This window comes from Loxodonta africana, chromosome 24 (genome assembly GCF_030014295.1).
Source record: "Loxodonta africana isolate mLoxAfr1 chromosome 24, mLoxAfr1.hap2, whole genome shotgun sequence".
Lineage (NCBI taxonomy): Eukaryota > Metazoa > Chordata > Mammalia > Proboscidea > Elephantidae > Loxodonta > Loxodonta africana.
In genome coordinates, this window is record NC_087365.1 from 37537695 (window position 1) to 37564397 (window position 26703).

General features: G+C 47.3%; 1 protein-coding gene across 2 annotated transcripts in view; it reads left to right on the top strand.

Moving 5' to 3' along the window:
- The window catches only part of BPI (bactericidal permeability increasing protein), a 51256-nt gene extending 25295 nt beyond the window's left edge, over positions 1-25961 (top strand). Inside the window, exons 5-15 of one of the 2 annotated variants that reach the window (XM_023550243.2) lie at positions 67-130; positions 5768-5831; positions 7498-7589; positions 10758-10934; positions 11997-12056; positions 13013-13180; positions 14477-14544; positions 17313-17355; positions 21955-22018; positions 23244-23320; positions 25193-25961. In XM_023550243.2, coding sequence (XP_023406011.2) covers positions 67-130; positions 5768-5831; positions 7498-7589; positions 10758-10934; positions 11997-12056; positions 13013-13180; positions 14477-14544; positions 17313-17355; positions 21955-22018; positions 23244-23320; positions 25193-25234 — 919 coding nt within the window. In that variant the 3' untranslated portion in view covers positions 25235-25961. Of the gene's footprint in view, positions 1-66; positions 131-5767; positions 5832-7497; positions 7590-10757; positions 10935-11996; positions 12057-13012; positions 13181-14476; positions 14545-17312; positions 17356-21954; positions 22019-23243; positions 23514-25192 lie in introns of those variants that run through there. The other variant, XM_023550242.2, reaches the window with a different exon arrangement.
- Positions 25962-26703: the final 742 nt, after the last annotated feature.

Genomic DNA, 26703 nt, shown 5'->3' on the forward strand with positions numbered 1-26703 from the left:
CCTTTAGACTCATCCCAGGGGCACCTGGGAAGCCTCATGCATGCCCCCTCACGTGTCCCTCTCCAGGTGGCTGATCAAACTCTTCCACAAAAAAATTGAGTCTTGGCTCCGAAATTTCATGAACAAGAAGGTAAGTGGGTCTGGGAGTCTCATCAAGGGTCAGAACAGGAGGGGCCCTTCATGTCTGCCCTCATGCTTTGAAACCACAAACCTGGCTGTAAAAGTCAGTCATGGATACTTTACTAATGATTCCACTGAGAGACTGAGAAGGGGGTCACATCACACAGCCCACAGCAACCTGTCCACCTTGTCTACTTGAGCCATCTTGGCTCTTCCCCAGTCTGTCCCTGCCAACCCTCCCTTTCCACAGCCTCCTTCAGCCTTGCTGGCCGTCTTCCTCCACCCCACTACACCTGAAATCCTCCCCCCTTTCTGGTCCCCACCCAGAAAACATGCAACTGATGAAGTTGTCAGGCTAGACTTTGGCCAAACCCCCATTGTAACCCATTCCTTGAAGCTGGAACTGGTATGAGAGGCGGCACCAGCCAGTGTTCCTTGACCCTGCTCATACCCTGAACCCCACAAGACAGTTTCTTCAGCTGAGAAAAAGGACCATTAATTGGTCTGGTTTTCCATTTATAAAACATTACTGTCTGAAAATCACCTGAGCCTATCTTACAGAGAAAGCTTCCAAAAACAGTGAGCTTGGGCTTTCTCAAGAGGGCAATGGGGAGTCACTGAAAATTCTAGGCAAGGGGGGTGACCTGACCAGATTTGTGGTTTAGAACAATTTTCATTTTTTGTTATGTGACATTGAATTTCTTAAATTATTTTTTGAATATTTTTACTGTGCTCTAGGTGAAAGTTTACATAGCAAATTAGTTTTCCCATTAACATGTCATACACAAATTGTTCTGTGACATTGCTTGCGATCCTCGCGACTTGACAGCATTCTCCCCATTTCCTCCCTGGATTCCCCATTTCCATTTGTCTGGCTTCCCTGCCCCTCCCTGTCTTCTCATCCTTGCTTTTGAGCAAACACTGCCCTGCCGGCCCCGTAACGTTGAGTATTCTACAGAGCACATTCCTCAGGGGTGTTATTGTTTATTTTATAGGCCAGACTATTATTTGGCTAAGTGACCTCCAGGAGTGTCTTCAATTTCCAGTTCGAAGGTTATCTTAGGGCAATAGTCTCAGGGGTTCCTCCAGTCTCTACCAGACCAGTAAGTCTGGTCTTTTTTAAGAATTTGGGTTTTGTTCTACATTTTTCACCCATTCTAACTGGGACCTTCTATTGCAATCTAGGTTAGAGTGGCCCGTAGTGGTAGCTGGGCACCATCTAGTTCTTCTGGTCTCACTTTAGAGGAGGCTGGAACAATTTTCTTGAATGTTATGAGAATGACCTGAGGGGCCAAAAGTGGGGACATGAAGACCATGGAGGAGGCTCATATAGTCTTCTAGGCAGGAAACGTTGGTTTCCCAGTCAATAGTGCTGAAAATATGGGTAAGGAGACAATCAAACGAAATAATCTATCTGAAAGCACTCCGTCAAAAGTTTCTAAAAATCAGTGCATCATTGATAAGCTGCATAACCCAGTGGATGAAAGAATGGGTTTTGGGGTCAGAACCCCTGGGGTTTTAGTTCTGCCTCCACGGCTGGCTTAACCAGCTGTGTGATCTTAAACAAATTACTTGATTTTTTCTGAACCTCAGTTTCACCATCTGTAAAATGGGAACATTAACACTTTAATGCATTTGAATTATGGTGTTGGTGAAGAATATTGAATATACCATGAACTGCCAGACGGACAAACAAATCTGCCTTGGAAGAAGTACAGCCAGAATGTTCCTTAGAAGCAAGGATGGCAAGACTTTGTCTCACGTGCTTTGCACATGTTACCAAGAGGGACCAGTCCCTGGAGAAGGACATCATGCTTGGTAAAGTAGATTGTCAGTGTGATGGTTAAGATTGTGTGCCAACTTGGTTGGGCCACAGTTTTTAGTGTTTATATGTGATCACTCCCTTGATGGGATCTACTGTGAGTAGCCAATCATTTGAAAGGGAGCTTTTTTTGGGCATGTGGCCTGCATCCAAATATAAGCAGATGCTCTGACTTTTTGCTCACCCTGGATCCTGCGGCTGTCTCCTGTTCGTCTGACCTCCAGTCCTTGGGACATGAGCTACCAGCGTACCTGAACTTGGGATTCGTCAGTCTTAACAGGCTGTGAGCAAGAGGCCTGTTCTTTGACCTGCCAATCTTGGATTCGCCAGCCAGCCGCTGTGACTACCTGAATCAGGAGACACCTCTATCCTAACCCCACAGACTTGGACGTTCCAGCCTCTACAACAGTGCGAGCTGTTTCCTTGATAGAAATCTCTCTCTATAGATACATTTATATGCTTTACTGGTTTTGCTTCTCTAGAGAACTCAGCCTAAGACAGTCAGCAAAAAAGAGGAAGAGCTTCAAAGAGATAGATTGACACAGTGGCTGCAACAATGGCCTCAAACATAGCAATGATTGTGAGGATGGCACAGGACCAGAGTTTAGTTTTGTTATGAGGTCGCTACGAGTCGGAACCAACTTGAAGGCACCTAATAACAATACCTTCTTTACAAGGGTGCTGTGACGACTAATGAGATAATGCAGGCAACGTGATGATGACGATAGTGAGGAGGAGGAGGAAGAGGATGATAACTGTAACAATGGTGACGATGGTAAGGATGATGGCAAGGATGATGATGGCTTACACATGCACAGTACTATGCTGTGGTACTCTCCATGGCAGTAGAGTACACATGACACTATGCTATGAACTCCACGTGGATTTTAGCATTTAATCCACACAAAACCCCTATAAGACGGGATGTCATGAATATCTCCATTTTACAGATGAGCAAACTGAGGCACGGAGAGGAAGTAATTGTGCTGGAATTCAAACCCAAGCCACCTTACCCCAGAGGCAAAGCTCTTAATCATAACAAGATACTGTTTAGAATGAGATATCAGGGCATCCATGATGCCAGCAGGGACTGGAAATGGAGAGGAGTGAGCTCAGGAGTCTGCTCCCAAGGAATGCAAATTCCAGGCTTGGTATCTGGGGAAAGGAAGAGCCTGAATCTATGTAAGGTGTATATGGGGGAGGCAGGAAAAGGGGAAAGAGCCAGAGCTCCCAGCTGTGATTTGCTGTAGTTTGGAGCCCTCTGGTGGCCCTGATGGGTGAGTGGCACTGGAGGGTGGTAGCCCAGACTACCTGGTTGTTGTTCCTCCCACCCCTGGGCCACTTGGAGAAGAGGCACAGACTCCTCAGGGAATGACATTCTGGGTCCTCTTGTGACCCAGAGTCTGATGTGACAGAAATACACTCCAGAGAAACCAACTTTCCTCCCCCTCTGTTCCTTCCTTCCTTTCTCCTTCTCCCTGCCTCATTCCTTCCTTCTACATCCTTTTTTTCTTTTTCCTCTGTCCCTTTCTATTTCCCTCCCTTCCCTGATAAAATAACGGGCCATGGAGAAGAAGGGGGAGGGGAGTTTGGAGGCTGACCTCTGGACAGATGGTGGGTCCAACCCCAAGGAGCAGTAAGATCCTGAGGAGTTTGGTTTGGGAGCTGGCCTTGGGAGGCCTGGGGCACACATAGGGGCAGGGACATTGTCTAGGAGGCAGCTAGGCCCCCAGGCTCAGGGTATAGGTCTGGGCTGCAAACCATGGTCTGGGTGTTGGCTGCATATTGGGAGCAGTGGAGGCGACTTCCCCCGGGGCAGAAGCCGAGACTAAGATTTGGGTGTAAGTGGTTTACTTAGAGGAGAAATCAGGCATCCCAGTGGGGGCGTGGGGAGAGGAGACAGGAAACGCGCATTAATGAAGGGGTACTGCTGTGGGCAACTGGGGCTCCAGCCTGCTGGGGATTCTCAGAGGAACTGTGTGGAACACACCTCAAATTGTCCCAAAAGGGGGAAGAAAGCTGGGAGTATTTATCCACCAACTCTTACCCCCCCTTCAGTTGAAGACTGTTTCTGGGGGGTTTTAACTCCTTGGCACCTCTGAGCAGCTCTGGTCAGGCAGCTACAGAAAGCCCTCGGGCAGGGAGATGCAGGAGCTGAGGGCAAGAAGTCATGGTGTGTAGGGGAATTGTTCACACCAGCTGTAGGTGACTTCCGGGAGGGCCATGTGGATTAGGATGGGGCGCCAACAGCATCTGCTACAGGGGGACACAGGTGTGCATGAAATGGTTCAGGGAGAAGGCTCAGAGTGGAAGGAGTAGGGAGCCAAGAAAGGCTTGAGGAGTGCCCACATTTACATGAAGGCAGAGGAGTTCCCAAAGGATGTCTGAGGAAGAGTGACCAGAGAGATAGGAGGAAAGCCCGAAGAGTCTTTGGTTATAGGGCTCTAGAAGGACCATTTCTAGAAAGAGAGGGTGGTCACCATGCCAGGAGCTGTCCAACAGTCAAGAAAGCAAGGACTCAAGAGACTCAGTTGGATTAACGAGGTGGAGGCTGTTCATCCAACATCTGGAGGGTGAGGAGAGGGCTTATCTGACCACTACCCCAAGCCCCAATCTCTTCAAGTTAGGGACAGCTCTCATTTTAATCCTATGTTCCAGCTATCCATCGCTTCAAAACAAACAGCCCCAAATTTAGTGTCATAAAACAACTGCCATTTTACAATGCTCGTGGGTTCCGTGGGATCTGAAACTAAGCAGCCACAGCAGAGATGGCTTAGCTTCTCTCTCCTCCATGATGTCTGGGGCCTCATTTGGAAAAACTCAAAAGCTCAGGGCTAGAATCACCTGGAAGGTTCCTCTCTCATGTGTCTGCCTGGGCTGGATGACTTGAAGGCTGTGCTCAGCTGGGACTACTGACCGGAGCAAATTCCCATGGCCTCTGTGGCTCGGCTTCTCACACCCTAGTGGCTGGGTTCCAAGAGGGTGCAACCAGAGAATGAGCGTTCAAGAGACCAAGGCAGAAGACACATAGCCTTTTATGACCTTGCTTCTGAAGTTACACACTCTTACTTCTGCCACATTCTCCTGGTTACAAGCAAGTCATAAGCCTGCCCAGATTCACGGGGAGATTCACACTTCACTTCTGGATGAAGGTGTGGCAAGGTCACATACAGAAGAGCAAGCAGAATGGGAAATATCACCTGCCACAGTCCATTTTATAGACAAGGAAATGGAGGTCTAGAGAAATGGAGGAAGTTCCTTACTGGCAAAGTCGGCATGTGACCTAGGTCTTCTTAGACCAGTGCTGCTTGTACCCCTGGGGGTGATGTGGGGACGGGGTCAGGGAGGGCTTCTCTGGTGGTACACTGCAGAGGTGAGGGCGCCCACCCAGACTTGAACAGAGGGCCTGCGCTCCGCTCCAGGGGCAGCACGGAAAGGGGAAAGCTGACCACTGACCACCTCACATTTATTGTTTTTTTACTGCCTCATTCCACAAGAGACCTGAGACAGTAAAAACAAGCAGATAAATGAAATAAACCCACATTAGAAAATAGAAAACATAAATACCCATCAGGGAAGTTCCAGAGCAGAGTAGGGGACAGAATGCAGATGTGCAAGTCATCAAGTCATGCAGTCATATACAATTACTATTTTCAAATGGCATGTTCGGTTCTGAGCTTCCTGGTGGCCAAAGAGAAAAGGGAAACTTGATTAGCTACATGATTTTCAAGGAGACATTTAAGGAAAGCAAAGCATATCTTACCATTATTCATGAGGGATGTTTTCCACTACGGGAAGCCCTCAATGATCACTTCTTCTCCCCAGATCTGTGAGAAAGTGGCCGAAGCTGTGTCCTCTAAGCTGCAACCTTATTTCAACACTCTGCCAGGTGAGGGCTGGGTGGGGGTCAAAGAGGGAGGGGATAGAAGGAGGAGGGGTCAGGGGAAGCAGGGCAGGTGTGATGGGTGTGATGGAGTCAGCAGTTTCCCATACAGGCCTGGAATCGAGTAGGGATTGGTAGAGCAAGCTCTCTTCAAATGGCAGCTGGCATTGGATTCCTATTGGGCCAAGTCCTGTGGTAGGTCCAGAATCGAAATAGAAAACATGCCCCTCCCTTGCAGAGGCCAACACCCCAATACTGCTGGCTCTCTAAGGCCAAAGCCCCATGACTGGCCTGAGACCTGAAGCTGGTCACTTCTTGTCTCTGGGCTTCAATTTCCACATCCTTAAAACTGGGACAACCTCCCTGCTCCCAAATGCTTAGTAAACTGGGACGAGCTTGGGGGAGAGCTCCCCCTGGCTGCGTGCTCTCTATGTGCCAGGTACTCAGTGGAATGGTCTCCTTTTGGCCTTCCAACACTGCTGAGGTAGGCGTTGTTCTCCCCATTTTACACATGAGGAAACTGAGGCCCAGAGAAGATCCATGATTTGTGCAAGATCACAAAACCAGTAAAGGGCAGAAGCAAGATCCAAATCCAGGTTTTCTTACTGAAGAGCCTGGGCCCCACACTGCTACTTGGGCAGCCTCCCCACAGAGCCTGATGTACGTGGTGAATACATGCTCCCGGCCCACTTGAGATGCATGTTCTTCCTGCAGAGACCATCCCCAGGCTCTCCAGGAGCAGGGGCCCATCCTGTACATGCTCAATGCCGCTCTAGTGTCTAAAGTTTGGCCTTGCCAGGCAGGAAAATGATTTTGGTTTGAGTACCAGTCTTGTCACTTTAGCTGTGTCACCTTGGAAAACTTGTCGTTTCTGTGCCTCAGTTTCTTCCCTTCTAATATGGGAAGGATGAGTCCCTGGGTGGCACAGTTAAGCACTCAGCTACTAACCGAAAGGATGGTGATTTAAACCCACCCAGAGGTGCCTCAGAAGAAAGGCCTGGCTATCTGCTTCTGAAAGGTCACGACCATTGAAAACCCTATGGAGCACAGTTCTACTCTGACACCCATGGGGTTGCCATGAGTCAGAGTCAATTGACAGCTACTGGTTTGGTTTTTCGGTTTGACGTGGAAAGGAAGCACTAAGGGAGGGACCTGGTATTTATTCAGTTCTCATTGGTTACTGCTGGGAAACAAGCAATTGAGACCTGAGTCAGGCTGGGCTCAACCTGGGATGTCACCACTGCTAACAATGATCCCTCCTGACCTTTGAGCTCCTGCCAGGTACAGGGTGTTTGGCATATACCTTCTCATTTAATCCTCCCAGTGTCTATGAGGTTGCTAGTGTTACCCCATTCTACAGATGACAGAGATGCTCAGAGAAGTAAAGGGACTCGTTCAAGGTCACGTAGCTGGTGAGGGGCTGAGTTCGATCAAGTCCAGGTTTGTCTGTCTGTTCCCTCGACCCTGTGCTCATCTCAGGGCTGTTGGAAGAAGAGAATGAGATGATATCTGCGAATATGCGGTGTAGCATCATTTTCCTTTAAGGAGAACTCAGGGAGGGCTCCCTGGAGGAGCTGGGAATGGAGCTGGCACTGCAGTTTCTGGTCCAGCATCCAACCCCAGGGATGTTGCCACGGACAGCCAGCTCACGATCTATCTTCTTTCTTTTTAGTGAATTCCAACATAGATGCTGTGGCTGCGATCGATTACTCGATGGTGGCACCTCCGATTGCCACAGCTGACAGCTTGGACTTACAGGCGAAGGTGAGGCTTATACCACTAATTATGTACCTTCATACCTTTACTTCAGACTCTCCCAGGCTCCCCAGCATCCTTGGAAACAAATCTAACAGTGGTTTCCGCCCATCCCCCTCACCTCGTCTCTGCCCTGACCTACACCCCACTTCCAGCCTCTCCCCATTCCTGTCATACTGGCCTCCTTGCCATTCTTTAGCCCAGGATGCTTGCTCCCTCTACCTGGGTGCTCTTCTCAGATATCCTGCACAGCCCTCGCTTGCCTCCTTCAAGTCTTTGCTTAAATGTCACCTCCCCAGAGAGGTCTTTCCTGATCACTCTCACTGAAATAGTTCCCTCCTCTTTCCCCATGCTCTCCTTTCTTTTCCTCAGTAGCACTTACTACTAATGTGCGCACATGCGTGCACACACACACACTCACACACACACAGACATGTGCACGCCTGCAGAGTCTCAAACCTATCTCCCTCACTAGAATGAGAGAGAAGTGGCTGTGATTGCTTTGCTCACTACTGTGTCCATACAGTAGTATGTGCAGTACCTAGAACTATGTTTGGCACATTGCAGGTATTCAGCAAATTTTTGTTGGCTGCAGGGAAGGAAGGAGGAAGTATGGGTGGGTGGACGGACGGACAGACGGACAGATGGACGGACGGACGGGTGGGTGGACGGGTGGGTGGATGGACAGGTGGGTGGTTGGGTGGAGGGAGGGAGAAAGGGAAGGAGGGAAGAAGAAAGGATGGGAAGGAAGAAGGGAGGAAGGGAGGGGGGATGATGGATGGGCGGAGGAATGGAGGGTGGATGGAGGTGGATGAATACATGGATGGATGGATGGAGGGTGGATAAAGGGAAAGAGGGAAGGAATAAGGAAGGGAGACAGAGAAGGAAAGAGGGAGAAAGGGACGGAGGGTTGGTGGACGGATGAAGGAAGGAAGAATGGAATGTGGATGGATGGAAGAAGGGATAGTGTTTCATCTCATACCACTCTCCCCCTTACTCTCCACCCCACAACCAGACACACTGGCCTTGCACTTCCTCAAGCATAGCATGCTTGTTCCTACCTCAGGGCCTTTGTCCTTATTGTTCCCTCTACCTGGAACTCTGTTCCCTCCTAATGCCCACCCTACTCCACTGCCTTCTTCTTATACTCCAGATGGTCTCTGCTCAGATGTCACTCCCAGAGCGACCTTCCCCACCACCCCAGCTAGAGTAGGTCCCCAGTCCTTGGAATTCATTCCACGATTGGCGATTTGCTTGCTTGTTTACCGTTTACTTGTTTGCTCATGGTCTCCCAACTAGAGGGGGAGCTCCCAGGAAGCAGGGACCAAGTTGGCTTAGTTCATGGTTGTAGTCTCCGCCCATGTAATCAAATAAATGAACTCAAAACCAAAACACATTAGATGTAAAAAAGAAAAGAAAACATAGAAACTCCAGAAAAGAAGAGAAATAAATAAATAGGAAAGAAAGTAGGGAGGGAAGAAAGGTAAGAAAACATTAACCACACCTTACATCCCAGAGAGAAGCACTATCAACACACAAGTAGATTCCCCTTACACACCCACAAAATACACATAGAAATGTGGAAACAAATACCTTCACCCAATGAGTTATAGTATACGTACTGTTTTACAACTTAAAATGTAATGTGAGTATCTTTCCCACCTGTCCATGAAACGCTCTCTTGCAGCCGTTTTACCGCTGTCAGTCTTTTGGTGAGTGGTGAACAGTGTCCCCTCCTGGGACGTTTAGGCTCTTTTCATTTTTTTCCAAACGGAACTAGAGCTGCAGTTAACATCAGTGTAGCTGTATCTCTGTCCATTCTTGAACAGAATTGCTGGGCCAAACAATGTGCTTAAAAAAAAAAATCTAAGTGGTATCACAAAGTAAAAGACTGAAACAACACATCATAATTATCCTTGGCAAAATAGGAAGGTCCCATTTGCCCCTTCTCCCTACCTCCTGGGCTCCTGTCCAGAGGCAAGCATGGGCTGTATTAGCATTCTAGTCCCTTGGTTTTAAGCATTCACGAACACATACATGAAAACCCATCTAGATGTTACTGATAACACTGTGTACGTGAATAAATATACACTGTTCTTCCACCTGCTTTTCTTACCTAATAATATTGACTGGAGATGGTTCTTGGTTGGTCCATACCAGCCACCAGTTGCCAATTCCAACTCATGTCAACCCTGTAAGTCTATCTTTTAAGAGTATGATATTCTATAATATCGGATGTCGTCTTCTTTGATTTTAAATGATGAGTTGATTCAAAGATGCAGAGAATATTACACGCTCCGATGTAGTCACCACCCAGATTTAACAAATGTTACCATCTTGTTATATTTGCTTCTGTTTTTGGTTTTCAAATAAAATGTCATATAAGTACCTTATGCCCCCTTGGACACCCCTGTCTAAGACCTGCCCCCCACCCCTGGTAACCACAGTGATGACAATGACGTGTGTCCTTCTTGCGCGTCTTTGCTACATATCTATGTATGTCAGTAATTCTTACATAGTATCGTTTTATGGGTCTTTAAATTTTACATAAATGGTATCGTACCATATGTATCTATCTACAATTTGCTTTTTTTTGACTCAACAATTTTGTAGCTAAACAAATGATCACCTCTTGCAGCATGTTGCTAAATTGCTCTTCGGAAACATATAAATTTACATCTCCCCAGCAGCGTATGAACACTTTCACCAAAAACTGGATCGCATCGTTTTAAAACACACACCCTCAAGATGGTTTACCTCTCTCTTTTAAAAATCTTCTAATTCGATAGACGAAAAAGCAAAACAGAACTTCTTTGTCCTTCTAATAGGGTGTCTGAGGCTGAGCCAATGGAGTGGTTAAGAATTTCTGGGTGCCTGGGTTCAATTCCTGGCTTTGCCATTTACCAGCTGTGTGACCTTGGAAAAGTCACTTAGCCTCTCTGTGCCTGTAAAATGAGCCTAATTACACCTACCTCACAGGGTTGGCTGAAAGATGCTTAGAAACTAGCACGTAGGAGGCATTTGTTGCTTTAGGTGATATTGTTGTTAGATTCCGGCCATTGCTTTTTCCGCTGTGAATGAATTGTTGGTTCCTCACCCCATTTTTTTCCTGGGATGGGCATGCAGAATTATTACCCTTGAAAGGTTCTCAGGCTCACTCTGTTACTTCCACCCCAGGGAGAATTTTTCAGTCGGACCAACCGCATCCCATCGCCCATTTCCCCATCAGTGGCAGCGTTTCCCACTGAACACGACCGCATGGTGTACCTGGGTATCTCGGATTACTTCTTCAACACTGCTGGGCTTGTGTACCAAGCAGCTGGGGTCCTGAAGCTGATGCTCACGGATGAGAAGGTGAGGCCGGGCTGGGGTTGGGGGTGGGAGGAGCGCTGGACTCAGAGTCCAGCAGACCTCCTGGACTCGAGAACTTCTTCTTACTGGGGGTGATGACAATGATGAGCCAACCAGCCCTGAGTTCGAATACTGGCCCACCACTCTCCTGCTGGGTGACTCAACCTCGCGAGGCCTCAGTTTTCTTGTCTGTAAGATGCCAGTAACAGCATCTTCCTCAAAAGGATGTAATGAGGATTAAATGCGATATTAGTGCGTGAGAAGCCCTCGGCACACACGTAGCATGCAGGAAATACCCACCAAATCACAAAAGCAACGGCTAACGTTGACTGAATACCTGTCCTACGCCAGACTCTATAATCATACCACCATTGTCATCCTCCTCTATTGTCTCTGTCACATAGTAATGGTCGAGTCCCACTCTAAGCCTCAGTTTACCCATCTGTAAAATGAGGAAATAGCCATCCTTTCCAGACTGTAGGTACAGCCTGATTCCAACATGGTCACAAACTTCATGGGTTCATCCTAGGGGGCTCCTGGAAGAGATGCCAGGTCCTCCATCCCTGCAGGGTGCCCAAGGAAGGCTGAGCACCCCACATCCCCTGTAGAAGTAAACACAGACCACCCAAATGAGAACAAACAGGGGCTATTAATTCAGAGCAAGGGAGTCAGCACCCTCACTTGTTTGACAGAGATTCAAAGGCAGGCAGGGAGAGGGGAAGCTTTACAGTGAAAGAGAGGAAGCTTCAGGTGTGCTCTGATTGGAGGCTGTTGGCCTGGGGAGCTGGAGGTGGGCTAACTAGAAGTGGGCATCTTATGTGATTGGTTCGAGGAGCATATTTGGCTTTCTCAGGGACAAAAAGTAGAGAAGCTGGCAGCTACTGAGCAGGGCCTGACCATTCTGGGCTGGTTGTAGCAGTGGTTGTGGGTCAGAGTTCTGTTGTCATCTGTGGTCTGGCCATTGTCCTTTTGTGTATTCAGTCTTTCACCACCCATGCAGAATCTGCCGGGGGGAGGGGCACCTATAACAATCCCCCAAGATCCTTTTTTCTTCTCTTCCTACAGATTTCAAAGGAATCCAGATTCCGATTGACAACCAAATTGTTTGAAACCCTCATACCTCAGGTAAGAAAAGGGCCTGGGGGTGCTGAGGTGGGCTGGGCTCTGCTGAGCTACCTGATGAGCCTTCCCCAACCCCAGATCTAGAGCAGCCCACCCTGAGAGGGTGGCAATAGCTTCATGCAGCCTCTCGCCCATACAGAGACAGGTTCCAAGCACCCAGCTGGCCAGGTGTAAGTGTAGACCCTGGGGGCTCATCCATCCAAAAAATATTTGTTGCGTGCCCGTCATGTGCTCGAGGCCCTGTGCTGGGCACCCAACAGAACAGACCAGGTCTCTGCCCTCCTGGAGCTCACAGCCCAGCAGAAAGAAAGAAATATTATTCACATACAGAAAACAATAAAAAAGAACAGCAGACTGTGACCGTGAAACCAACAGTTTGATAAGGTCGCTTTAGGCCTCTCTGGTGGTGGCACCTCCAGAAATTTCTGTATAGGAGACATTGAGGGAGGTGGTTGGTAGCGGGGCTGGGGGAATTGCCTTCAAGCCTAATTTGTATAACAATCACATTATTTTTCACTCTGGCTGGGAGTTTACCTGGTGGAGAGCTGGAGGCTAGCAGATATGGCCGGATCACCAAAAGGCCTTCCTCAGTTCCCCTTTTTAAAGCCACTACTGCTTTCTGAGCAGTGACAGTTGAGCTTAGACCCGAAGAGCCAAACTTGGGAGGAATGTGGGGAAGAGCATTCAGGGAGAGGGAACAGAGTGCAAAGGATCTTCAACAGGAAGAGAGCTTGTCTTGTTTAAGGAAGAGAAAGGAGTTGCATGTGGCGGGCAAATGGGAGAGGCATGGGGTGAGGTTGGCAGGGCGCCAGGTGCCAGGTTGACAGCCATTCGCATTTTTAGTCTAGGAACAATGGTAAGACATTGGAGGTGTCTATGCAGGGGCAGGACCTGATAGGATTTGGAAACACTTAATAAAAACTACCTCTGTTTTTGGTTGTCCTCGCTGGGGGCTGCAGGTGACCAGGAGGTTCCCGAACATGAAGGTGCAGTTCCTCCTGTCCCTCTCCTCCCCACCACACCTCACCGTGGACCCCAGTGGCCTCACCCTCGTCCCTGAACTGGAGGCCCAGACCTTTGTCGTCTTCCCCAACTCTTCTCTGGCCCCCCTCTTCCTGCTTGGCTTGGTAAGCTCTTCCCAGATATGGGCAGATGAGGTGAGCCCCATTCCCAGGCAGCCAGGGAGCCCAGGGTAACACTGAGAACACCATCCTTAGAGTCAGAAAGCCCAGGTGTGAATCCTGCCCAGATTCAGGCCTGAGCTACCGTATTATTCAACTGCCCCTGGCTCCCACAGGCATTCATTCTTTCAGTCTTCATTTGTGTACTTGTTTACTTGTTCATTCAATTATTCACCCACTCAATTTTTCATTCATTCACTCGATTTTTAAACTGTTCATTATTCACTCCATCATTGACTTGAAATATTTTCTATTTCCAATCCATATATGCATTTATTTGTTCACTCATATCTTTGATCATTCAATCATTCATTAGATCATTCATTCATTTATTCATTCATGTATATCTTTGATCATTCATTCTTTTGTGTATTTGTTCATGCATTTATCCATTTATTCATTCAACTATTAATTCATTCAATTATTCCGACTTGGAATATGCTACACTGTTTCTGGTTCAGACATGAATTTATTATTCAGTTATTCACTTATCCATTCACTTACACCTTTGTTCAATCAATCATTCGTTTTTGTATTTGTTCATTTATTCATCCATTCATCCAGGCATATCTTTGTTCATTCATTCATTCATTCATATATTTGTCTAGCCTTTTATTTATTCAAGTTTCATTCCACTGTGGATCTGTACCTTCATTCATTTGCTCATTTCATCATCCCACAAACACTTGGGAGCACCCCCAATGACCAATAGGGGTGTGGTCCAGCCCTTCTTTCCCACCACGAGGTATCGCCTTTCCGCGTGATGCATGCAGGCCTGAGTCTGGGACCGAGACCCATTATCCCCACTTTGCAGATAAAATGGGTCCTGTGGGAGTTACTGGCCCAAGATCATGCAGACAATGAGCAGCAACGCTGAGGAGGGAACCTCTGTTTTCTGACTCAATAAACACTTGTTGAATGAATAAATGAATGAAAAGATTGGGGCTGACCTCAGTCCATCTCAAAGATCCCCTCCAGGAAGTGACCAGAGAACTCTAAAATGATCCTGGGAACAGGGAGGAGAAAACCGTAGTTGGCTAACAGTCCAGGACTTGTCAGCAACATCAAAGCAAGAGGACTCCTTGCGCCATGGGTTCTGTGGGTCTCGCCCAGCAGTGTGGGCTGCTCTGCTGAGCCTGTGTGATGCGGGCCTTGTGGACAGGGGCGCACAGAAGTTTGGAAGCCTTGAGAGCTCCTGGCTCCTGGGTAAGCGATTTCACCTTCTGGGTTGTTGCTCTGCAGAGCATGAAGATTTCCGTGGCGGCTGGTGCCAGTTCCGACAGGCTGACTGGAGAGCTAATGATGAACAGGTAAGTGAGCCTGTGGAGGAGGGGCTGCCCTGCTGTTCTTGGTGCCCACGTGATAGCAAAAGCCCTACAGTGTGCCACGCTCTGTGCCATTGTGCTCCTGCTCACCCATCACATTGAAGCCTCAAACGATGCCAGATAGGCACAATTATCCCCATTTTGCAAATAGTGAAACTGATGCTGAGATGAAGTGACTTGCACAAAGTCACATGTCACATGGTGGCCAATCATATCAGTTTGCCTGGAAGTGTCTCAGTTTTTGCACTGGAGTCCTGCATCCTGGGGAATCTTCCAGTCGCAGGCAAACTCTCCTGGCTGGAAAGTGACAGAGTGATGACCCCACTTCACACTGACCACCGCAGCTCCCAGCTGCTCCACGTTCCTGGCCTTCCTTGCCACTTGGAAACCCTCCTTCAACTTCTTCACATCCCATCCTTGGGACTTAGTCATCCTGCACCTACTGGAAGAGTTTGGAACCCAAGTGATGCGGGTCTGAATCCTGGCAGTGGAGGCTGTGGTGGGGAGTGTGGGTTCGGGTGTGAGGCGGCTCTGCACCTGAGCCCAGCTCACCTCAGCAAGCACCAAATCTGCCCAGCTTTAGTTTCCCTGACAGTCACATGATTGCTCTTTATCAACAGCATCATCATGAGGACTAAGTGAGGTGTGGATATGCGTGAAGTGTTTAGAGCACTTCTGGGGGTGTGATAAATGCTCAGTAAGCAAGAGGGAAAGAGAAAGAGAGATGAACAGAAAAAGGAAAATAAGGAAGTGGAGGGAGAGACATAGAGAAAGAGAGACAGACAAATGGAGAGACACAGAAAGAGACAAAAAGAGGGAAGGAGGAAGAGAAGGAGGGAAGAAATAGGAAAAGAGACAGAGAGGGAGAGAGTAATAGAGAGAGACAGGTGGAGAGACACAGGAAGACAGAGAGACATACAGGGAGGGAGGACCCCCCGCCAACTATTACCCTGAGGAAATCTTTAAACCTTGAAACAAAACTATCCCCTGAAGTCATCTTTGAACCAAGTAATTGTTTAGCCTAATTAGAAAAGAATATCTACATCAAGCATTATACTCTTTAAGAATTATCTTTATGGATCAAATTGATGACAGCAACTCAAAAGGATAGATGAGAAGCTTAGGGGGTAGTGAGATTGTGTTAGAGATGGTGAAATAGTTGGGAAAAAGTTGTTGAGAAAGGTGGCACAACTTGAAGAATGTAACTGATGTCACTGAGTTGTACACGTAGAAATTGTTGTAGTGGTATATGTTTTATTATGGGTATTTTCACATACACAAATTAAATTAAAAAGGGAGGAAGGGAGGGAGAGGGGGACAGAGAGGAGACTCACAAAGATACAGAGAGAGGCCGACACTCAGAGAGTAGATGTGATGACCCTGACATCTAGACCTGGGTGTCTGGCTCTTCGCCATGGCCACACTGTTTAAATTGCACCTTGACCCACGTTCCTGCTGTTTCTGGCGCAGCGCTGTCCTTCTTCACCTTGAGATCAGCTCCTGAGGTTTACATGCTGCTCATTTCTCCTGGAAACATGTGGTTTTAATTTTCCTTGAAACACCTGTGGGCCTCTCAAGTGGAGAAGCCAGAGAGGATACAGCTGGGTGTTGGCTGAGGCCCAAAACCAAAACGAAGCCTGTTGCCACTGAGTCGACTCTGATTCATAGCAACCCTATAGGACAGAGTACAACCGCCCCATAGAGTTTCCAAAGAGCATCTGGTGGATTTGAACTGCCGACCTTTTGGTTAGCAGCTGTAGTACTTAACCACTGCACCACCAGGGTTTTCAGGCTGAGGACAGACATACTGAAATGTGCAAGGGTGGGTGAGGGTTGAGAATCCAGAGGGCAGGGGTCCTAAGGCTCCCAACTCTTGGTGAACCAGAGCAAATCTTCAAGCTTTGTCAGACACTAAAGGCAAGGACTTTGGCATCAGGGAAACCTGTGTTTGAAATCCTGCTTTGCTAGTCATTAGCTGTGTGACCATGGGCAGGTGGCTTGATCTCTCTGTCAGTTGCCTCATCTGTAAAATGGGAATGTGATGGCTTTTGCTTCTTGGGGCACTGCAGGAATTCAATGGCATAAAGCACCCAGCATAAAGAATGATAGGGGTTCAATAAACAGCCACATATTTCACCCTTGCTCTTGGAACTCTATAAAATGTCATAAAAAATTGTAAAGGGGAGAGAATTTATTGGCTCAGGTAACTGAGACGCCCAAAGATTTTAGGCAAGGGTGGATCCAGGTGCTCAAATGATGTCACTGGGAATCTGACTCTCTTCATCTCTTGGCTCTGCTATCCTCTGTACTGGCTTCATTGCCTGGCAGGCTGTCACCAAGTGGTGGCAAAATGGCCACCAGCAGCTTTCTAATTTTCCTGGAGAAAAGAGAATACCTCATTCCAGTGGAAGTACTGGGGTCAACTCTTATTGGGCCAGCATGGGTCACAGGTCTATCCTTAACACAATCACTGTGGCAAGGGAGGTGAACTATGCCCTTTTTCCAGGTCTAGAGCTCAGAGTGGGATAAGCAGCACTCAAACAATGTGGCTCAAGAGTGGGAAATAGGTGGCTCCCTCAAAGGAAAAGTCAGGAAGCTATGAACAGAGGAAGGGGGCAGGCATACTATGCCGAAAAACCAGCTGTTGTCCACCGGAACAGGCCCATTCTCCCGCCTGGTCCTGCAGCCAGCAACTGGGATCTTGTACAGGTCAGGACAATGGTGGTCTCAATCTCCCCCTCCCTTTCCCACAGCCTGCGCTTGGAACTGAAGCACTCAGATGTTGGCTTCTTCTCGGTGAGTCTGAGGCTCTTGGTGGTTCCTTCCTTCCTTGACCTTGGGGGGACTGTCTTGTGGGCCACTCCAAGCTCCTGGCATAATTTTAGCAGGCCACTGATTAATTTGAATATAATTCACATGTGAATAATGGTAGGAGTTGCTTTGGGGGCAGAGAGAACTGTGCTGGAATCTATGCTCTACGCATTTTGTGTGTGGCACTGGGCAAGTTACTTCCCCTCTCTGAACTTCAGACTTTCCCCATAAATCCGAGATATCCCTTCCACCTGAGTTAATGTGGTGAAGTTTACATAAGATTAAATGTGCATGATCCAGGGCAAAAAATCTGTGTTAACAAATGTTTGTGGAATGAACAAGTTAATTACTTTATTGAGCACCTATTAAGTGCCAAGCACTGTTCCAAGGGATATGGATAACTAAGACAGGGAATCAACCTCTTCTCTGAGCCTTACATGGTGGTGGAAGACAAACAGAAATAAAGATCATTTCAGTCATGACCAATGCTATGAAGAAACAAAATAGGGGTGAGAGAGCAAGTGATGGGAAGAGTTGAGAGTTAGATGGTGTGATTAATAAAGGCCTTTCTAAGGAGGTGATATTCGAGCTAAGTCCTGAAGGATGAGAAGGAACCAGCAGGTGAAGATCATTTTCAGTCAGAAGGAAAATAGCAGGGGCAAAGACCCTGTGGAAGAAATGAACTTGGCATGTTTGAGGAGCAGAAGGGAAGCTAGTGTGCCCAGAGCAGAGCAAGGAAGGGGTGGAGAAGGGGATGCAGCCAGAGAGGCTGGCATGGGCCTTCTGGACCAGGGGATGGGAGGGCAGGTTGTGTTTCAAGGGCAGTGAGAAGCCAGGGAACTGTTTCATGCAGGGCTCAAGACGGTCAGATAGACATCTTTATAACAGGGCCCTCTGGCTGCTGTAGGGGGAATGAAATATAGGGGACAAGAGTCAGACCAGGGAGACCAGTGGGGACCAGGTGAGAGATGATGCGGGAAGAAGGAGAAAGATGGGGATAATAGAGACATATTTTGAAACAGAACTAGGCAGAACTTGGTGAGGGATTTGATGTGTGTGGTGAGGGGAAAGGGAAACAAGAATGACTCCTAGGTTTTCAACTTGAGCAGTTGAGTAGGAGCCCCTGGGTGGTCCAAACGGTTAAGCATTCGGCTGCTAACCTAAAGGGTGGAAGTTTGAGTCCACTCAAATGTGCCTTGGAAGACAGACCTGGTGATCTACTTCCAAAAAAATCAGCCGCTGAAAACCCTGTGGAGTTCAGTTCTACTCTGACACACATGGGGTCACCACGAGTTGGAATTGACTCAAAGGCAAATGGGGGGAAAAGAAGAGCTGAGTGAAGAATGGAACCTTTACTGAGATGAGGAAGTGGCAGGTGGGAAGGACAGCGGCGGGGACCACCCAGTCCGGGTAGATGATTCCACTGCTGACCATCAGTAAAGAGACTCCCCTGCTGCCCTCACCTGGGGCACTGGTAGTTAGTTGAGTGGCCCATAGGGGCAGCAGCTCAAATGCCCATCAACACCCACCACTCAGAGCACCTGCCCTTGTGACATAGGTTAGGAGCCTGTGCACTGATTCTGCCTTTGGCATCTTAATATTCATGGGCCAACCCTACTACTGGGCCTCTTGTTGAACCGTCTACTGCTCTGAAAAGCATTTCCTTAGATCACTGAGATGCTCCACAAGTCCCCCACCAAGTGAGTGCCTTGTAAGCCACCAGCTCCAAAGCCAAACCATCCCAAAGCCCCTCCAAGTCTGATGAAAATCCAGCCAGTCGTTTCCACCTGATAACATTGCAAAAAATAGAAAGACCCAAAGCAACCTCATTTTATTTCCACGGATTTATTGTTGCCAAGGCTCTCGAGGTAGCTGGACTAAGTAGGTAACTAACTTCTGCTTCTGCAGAAAATAAAAAATGTTAATTCCCAGGATTCATGGCAAGAAGGGCACCACATTTGATGAACCCAGGGAAGTATAGCCCAGGGAAGGAAACTCAATTGTTCCTGAAACAAAAACATGCATATTTACAAGTTGTAAATATCACACCTACCAGCAATCATCTTGAGGGTTTTACTTTATTTTTTTATTATTGTCCAAGCAGAATAAAAACCATCTGTATTTTTACCACTTAGTTAATATATTAGAGTATATCCTTCCTGACCACTTGCTATGCATAAAAAAAAGTCGATAATTATAATTCTATAATAGTATCACCTAATATAATAGTATTTCCTGACACCAAAGTGCCACCGCTTCCCCCAAGCTATTCCCCTAGAGTTGAACATGTATGTTGCTCTTTGGAGGAGGGCAGGGATTTGTTGCTTTTGATTTATAATTTTGATTAAATGTATTACTTTGATAAGCACCTTTGCATCTCAATTTTTACCCACACCCTAGATCATTTCCTTGTTTATCCTTAGGTAAGTTTTCCTTAGAGATATGTTTGCTGGCCCACAAGGCATACACATTTTTTTTTCTAAGTTTTATTGTGGTAAAATATACACATATAACAAAACTTGTCATTTTAACCATGTTTATGTGTACAGCTCAGTGACACTAATGACATTCACCATGTTGTTCAACCATCACCATTTTTTATTTCCAAACTTTTTTTATCACCCCAAATAGAAACTCGGTACCCCTTAAGCAAGAACCCACCATTTCTCCCTTCCCTCTCGCCCGCAGCCCCTAACCCATTGCTATGGAGTTGATTCAGACACATAGCAACCCTACAGGACAGAGTTGAACTGCCCCGTAGGGTTTCAAAGGCTGTGATCTTTATGGAAGCAGAATGCCACGTCTTTCACCTGCAAAGTGGCTGGTGAATTTGAGCCGCTGACCTTTTGAGTAGCGGCTGAACACTTTAACCACAAGCCACCAGGGCTCCATCCTCAGCCCCTGGTAACCACTAATCTATTTTCTGTCTTGCATTTGCCTATCCTAGATATTTCATATAAGCGAGATCATATAACACTTGTCCGTTTGTGCCTGGCTTACTTCAGCCAGCATAATGTTTTCAAGTTTCATCCATGTAGTGGCATTGATCAGAACTTCATCTTTCTTTATAGCTGAATAACATTCCATTGTATGGATGTCCCACTTTGTGTCTACCCATTCATCTGTTGTTGGACACTTGGGTTGTTTCCACCTTTTGGCTATTGTGAAAAAGGTTGCAATGAATATCGGTATACGAGTATCTGTTTGAGCCCCTGCTTCCAAGACTTTCATGTATATATGTAGGAGTGGAAGACACACACATTTTTAAGACTTTCGATTAAGTGTTGCCTAAAGGATTTCATTTTACTTGGATCCACAATCAACGCCCAAGGAAGCAGCAGTCAAGAAATCAAAAGATGTACCACATTGGGCAAATCTGCTACAAAAGATCTCTTTAAAGTGTTAAAAAGCAAAGATGTCACTTTGAGGACTAAGGTGCACCTGACCTAAGCCATAGTATTTTCAATTGTCTCATATCCATGTGAAAGCTGGAAAATGAATAAGGAAGAATGAAGAATTGATGCCTTTGAATTACGGCATTGGCAAAGAATATTGAATATACCATGGACTGCCAGAAGAACAAACAAATCTGTCTTGGAAAAAGTACAGCCAGAATGCTCCTTAGAAGCGAGGATGGCGAGAGTTCGTCTCACATACTTTAGATATGTTTTCAGAAGGCACCAGTCCCTGGTGAAGGATATTGTGCTTGGTAAAATAGAGGGTCGGCAAAAAAAGAGGAAGACCCTGGAAGAGATGGATTGATCCAGTGGTCACAACAATGGGCTCAAGCATGACAAAAGTTGTGAGGATGGCACAGGACCAGGCAGTGTTGCGTCTGTTGTACATAGGGTCAGTACGAATAGGAACTCTGGTGGCGCAGTAGTTAAGAGCTCGGCTGCTAACCAAAAGGTCAGCAGTTCAAATCCACCAGCCACTCCTTAGAAACCCTAGGTGACAGTTTTACTCTGTCCTCTAGGGTTGCTATGAGTCAGAATAGGCTCCATGGCCATGGGTTTGGTTTGTTTGTTTGGCTTGGTTTTAATAGCCTTTGCGGAAACTCTGGTGGCATAGTGGCTAAGTGCTGTGCCTGCTAACCAAGAGGTCAGCAGTTCAAACCCACCAGGTGCTCCTTGGAAACTCTATGGGGCAGTTCTACTCTGTCCTATAGGGTCACTATGAGTCGGAATCGAATTGATGGCAATGGGTTTGTTTTTTTCTTTTTTAATTGCCCTTGCAAAGTTTGAACCAATTTGCCGTCTAGCTCACAGGGCTTGAGAGGATGCATTTTTCCACACAAAGGTTTTCAAGGTTAAATGCACTATGATGCCCTTCCTTACCTCTGCCTTGCACTTTACAGTTTAAAACTTGTGTCACATCTGGAGCCTTTAGAGCAAAAGCGATCCTTTCCATGACCTTGATCAGGGTGCAGCTTTCCCATCATCACTTGCCTCCATCTCTCAGTGGTTTTTCCTGCTGTGTGGGGAGAAGCTGCTGAGTGACATTGGGGACAGGGAGGGGAAGGTGGACAGAGAATTGCTGATCCCACATGCCCTGACACTGGTCCCATTTTCCTCTTGATTTTAGGTTGGATCCCTGCAGACCGTCATGAATTATCTGATACATTTTCTTGTGCTTCCCATTGTTAATGGTAAGGAGCTTTGGAGATACAATTAAGTTTTAGTCCTAGTGGAAGCAGGTGGAAATGGTGGGGAGACTAGCCTAAACCCCAAAAAACCACTGCCGTCGAGTCGATTCTGACTCATAGCGACCCTATAGGACAAAGTAGAACTGCCCCAAGCAGGTGGAAATTGTGGGGAAACTAGCCTACAGGCATCTAATACCTGGCCCCGGTTGTGGGTACTGGAGATGATTCCCTTACGTCAACTGGCATCTGACCCAGAAAGGGGACAGGAAAAGGGAAGCCACATGTGTCTAGTTTCTACTCTGTGCCCATCTGTTAACTCCTCTCATCCTTACAATAGCCCTGTGAGGATGGGGAATTATTGATACCTCTAATTGTCCTGGGAGCCAATAAAAGCTCAGAGTGGCCTACTCCAGGTCACAGAGCAAGTGAGAGGTGGAGCCTGGGTTTGATTCCAGCTCTGAAGCCAGAGCTTGTGGTCTTTTCCAACTCTGAGAGAAGGGCCAGGGAGTCTCCTGCTAACCTCTGCTAAGAGCTTATCATCACCAAGCTGGTAAGAGCTTCAGGCAGGCCTGCCCCTAACCTTTGCACAGCCAGGGACAAGAGTACAAGTAGAGTCCTACAAAACATGTGACAAGGCTATTTAGAAATTATAAATTAAGCCCAAACATTGTTATATGGAACATGATCTATCCTTCCACCTGGACAAATACAGCTTCATAATGACCTGGGAGACCAGGTTTGAATTTAGAATTCCTGGGCTCTCTGGAGTTCCACCTCAGAATGTGGTGGCATGAGAGGGGCTGACCCCTGGCCAAGATCCATCTCTGGCTTTGTCCTAACTTCAAAGGGCTTTGTGAGCACACAAGTGGATACCCCAAGCTCTGTCCATACCGCTGTCCACACTCCAGCTGCCCTTGACTGCCACTCAGCCCATGGACACCAGCAGCACACTCACTCTCAGGAGTGGGGAAGAGGCCCGCACAGGCCCTGGATAGACGTGGGCTTAAGACCAAGAGGGCTTAAGAATGCCAGGTCCCAGGTGCACAGGGTGTGGTGAATAGGAGGGAGGTGCGGCCTGCAGGGAAGCCTTCCTTTCAGGCGTGTAGGCCCATGCCAATCCCTATATGGAGCCAGGCTGTCACTTCCGGAAGGCTGCTGGCCCTGGTTCTTCCAGGTCCCCACCCTCTACTTTCTCCTCCCGGGTCCTCATCATTGGTGTCCATTGCAGAGAGGCTGAAGGAAGGCTTCCCTCTCCCACTGCCTGCCCACATCCAGCTTTCCAACGTGGTACTTCAGCCTCGCCAGGTAAGTCCCTCAAAGCCTCTTTTCACCAAATCTTCCCTAACAATAGCAACCTCTTGCCAAAACGCTTTCTCCATGCCGAGCCCTGTATCACGTGCTTTCTACCCGTACAACCCTCTTGGGATGTGGTTAGCAAACAGAGAAGAAAGACTAAGGTTGAGAAACGTTCAATAGCTTGACTAAGGCCACACAGCTATTAAAAGAAGTTCCATTCAGAATCAGGCTCTCTGCTTTTCTCCATTGGCTGCATTGTTCCCACACTGCGCTTAGAACTGACTTGGTGGCCAGAGAGGCCCTTTAGAAGGTGGATGCATTTAAATATTTGACTAATAGATGTTGCATGCCACCCCTTAGCATCCAGTATCATTCTAAGCACTAAAAAAAAAAGCACTATGCAGTATAAAATGTCAATATCGACAGATTTAGATATACTACCTCCTCTTGGCTTTCACCCAGCCTGAACTCGAAGCCACATTTAACACCATTTACCCCTTTCCTTGGGGGCAGTGGTGGTTCAGTGGTAGAATTCTAACCTTCCGTGTAGGAGACCCAGGTTCGATTCCCAGCCAATAAGCCTCATGTGCAGCCATACCTGTCTGTCAGGGGAGGCTTGTGTGTTGCTATGATTCTGAACAAGTTTCAGAGGAACTTCCAGACTAAGACAGACTAGGAAGAAAGGCCTGAGAGTCTACTTCTGAAAATCAGCCAATAAAAATCCTATGGATCACAAAGGTCTGATCCACACTGATAATGGGGATGGCACAGGACCGAGCAGTGTTTCCTTCCATTGTGCATGGGGTCTCCAGGAGTTGGGGGCCAGCTCAATGGCAGCTAACTATAATAACAGTACCCCTTTCCTTGGAAGGCTTTCTTCTCTTAGTTTCAAAGACTCCTTCCTGATTTTCCACCCACCTCTCTCACTGGGCAGTTGCAGACTCCCTTGTGGGTTTCTCCTGCCCCTTACCAGCTGGAGTTCTCCAGGGTTCCTCTCTGGCCTCTTTATTTCCCCCACAATTAGCTTTCTGTGGTCACTCTCGTCAATTCCCTTAGGCTTAACAGCTATTTTTCTGCCACCCAGCCTCCTATTTCTTCTAAGCTCCTGACCTGCATCTGCCAGCTGCCTCAATGCCTCCCCTACGAGGCTTCTTGGACTCAGCAGGTCCCAATGACGCTGGTATCTCTGCAACAAAACCATCACCTACTATTGGTGCCTTACCTCGGCCGATGGCTTTCTCAGCTGATCACCCTGTTGCCTTCCTGGGAAACCCCCACATTGCTAGAATTCCTCACTCTCCTACAACCCCAAAGTCCAGACAATCAAGCCCCAATTCTCTACACCAGGGAGCTAATAGATCTAGGAGGTTATAGAAAAATAGCTGAGAAAGCAGAGGAAACGTATCTTCCATGTTCACCAAATTTTACCAAGTTCATCTTTTAAAAAAACAAAACAAACTTGACCTCATGGCACAATTTAATTTCTTCATTTCTGAAAATTCCGAGTGAAGGACATGAAGGAACGAAGAGAAATGGTTTTGCAGCCTTGATTAGAACAAGTGTCCTCTTGAGTTACCATGAGGCAGGGATGACAAATGAAGACTCTAGAACAGCCCAGGGGTCTCCACGTCAGAGAGGGAAATAGCTGCCAGGGAAGCTGCTGACAGATTCGCAGGCACTGGCAGCCATTGGTGTGCAGGCTTCAGCGGTGAGACCCCGCCTGCTCCTACCTTTCTGTCTGTCAGCAGACAGGCCTCACTCGGCTCTCTGCTTCCCAATAGGCAGGCTCCCAAGGTTTCCATTTTGAAAGCCCAGCAGCCCCTACATTGACAAATAAGAGGTGCACTTCCAGCTGATGACAGTGTTCCCATCTCTCCCTAGGGTTTCCTGCTGTTCGGGGCAGATGTTCAGTACTACAGCTAAAGTTGCCAGGGATGCTGGAGGCTTTCAGCGCCTGTTCTGACAGGCCTGTGGGGCCCAGGCCATCTTTCTCCAGTCGTCCCTTTCTAGACCTTGACCAAGAGGCCCTTGCAAACTTCTCTGAACTCAGATTCAAGGATGATTTAAACACAGGGAACCTCATTCACTGGAAAAGTGTACTGCGTATATTTTAGCTACCGTGAGCTTCTTTCAAGCTCTAAAGCCGTACAGACATTTCCTACAGCCACTGAATTTCAGTTGTAACCACAATATTTCTGTTTGTGCTTCCAAAAAAAAACACTTTCTGGGGCTTTTCCCCTCCTGCGGAATTCTGAGTGCTAGTATTTTTTCTTGTTTTGCGTCCATTCATTCATTTCCTCACTGGCTATTATCAGTATGGCCTACAGTGCAAATATATAGCACAGACACACAGATATAATCACCTCTTTTTTAGTTCTGTAATTAATCTCTTGAGCCTACATTCGCAGAAAGTCCCATTGCTACGTTTCAAGGACACCCCTCATTCTACACTAAGAGTACTTGCTTGGGTTTTACTTAGTCCAAATGGAATGAGTCTTGCTTCCAAATGTCACGCAGAGTTTGTAGAGTGGGTCAGTTCTCTGGGCTCTTGTTCCTATTACTGCCACATGGTGTCACTTTTGAACAGTAATTCCGCACAGCCCATTGTTCTCCTGTGTAGTCATCAATCCACTGGGACTGTAGGTCTTGTCACTACCACACACTGATGCTGTTCAACAGCTATCCTGCACAACCTGTCTTCCTTGCCCCACACTTTGGCTCCATGCTTTCTGACCCAGCATTGTGCCCAAAGCAGAACTCGGCCAGGGGACAGAGGCCATTGGGCTTTCAGCCTCAGCCACGTTCTTGGCTCTTCTCCATGACTCTTTAGACCCTGACATGGAACCCACATCATCAGCTCAGAATTTTCTTGGACTCTTGGTGTGTTTTCTTGGGGTCTTTTGGTCTTTTCATACAATGGAACATCAGATGGGGCTATCTCAGGCCATGCTTCTTAGAAGTGGGGATAGCAAGACTTCAACTTACTTACTTTAGACACATCACTAGGAAAGACCAATCGCTAGAAAAGAACATCACATTTGGTAAAGTAGACGGTCAGCAAAAACAAGGGAAACCCTCCATGAGATGGACTGACACGTTAGCCACAACAATGGACTCAAACATACCGACAATCATAAAGACAGCACAGAACCTGGCAACATTTCTTTATGTTATACATAAGGTCACCATGAGTCAGACCTGACTTGACAGCAACTAACAACAATAGCATTGGACTTCACATGGATCGAGGAGTCATGGAAGGCCTCTCTGAGCACTGACATTTGGGCTGAGACCAGAAGCATGAACAATGACACACCTGAAGGGTTTGAAGCAGGGGATGAAGTATGGTATGACATGACCAGATTTTGTTTTGAAAATATTTCGTTGTGACT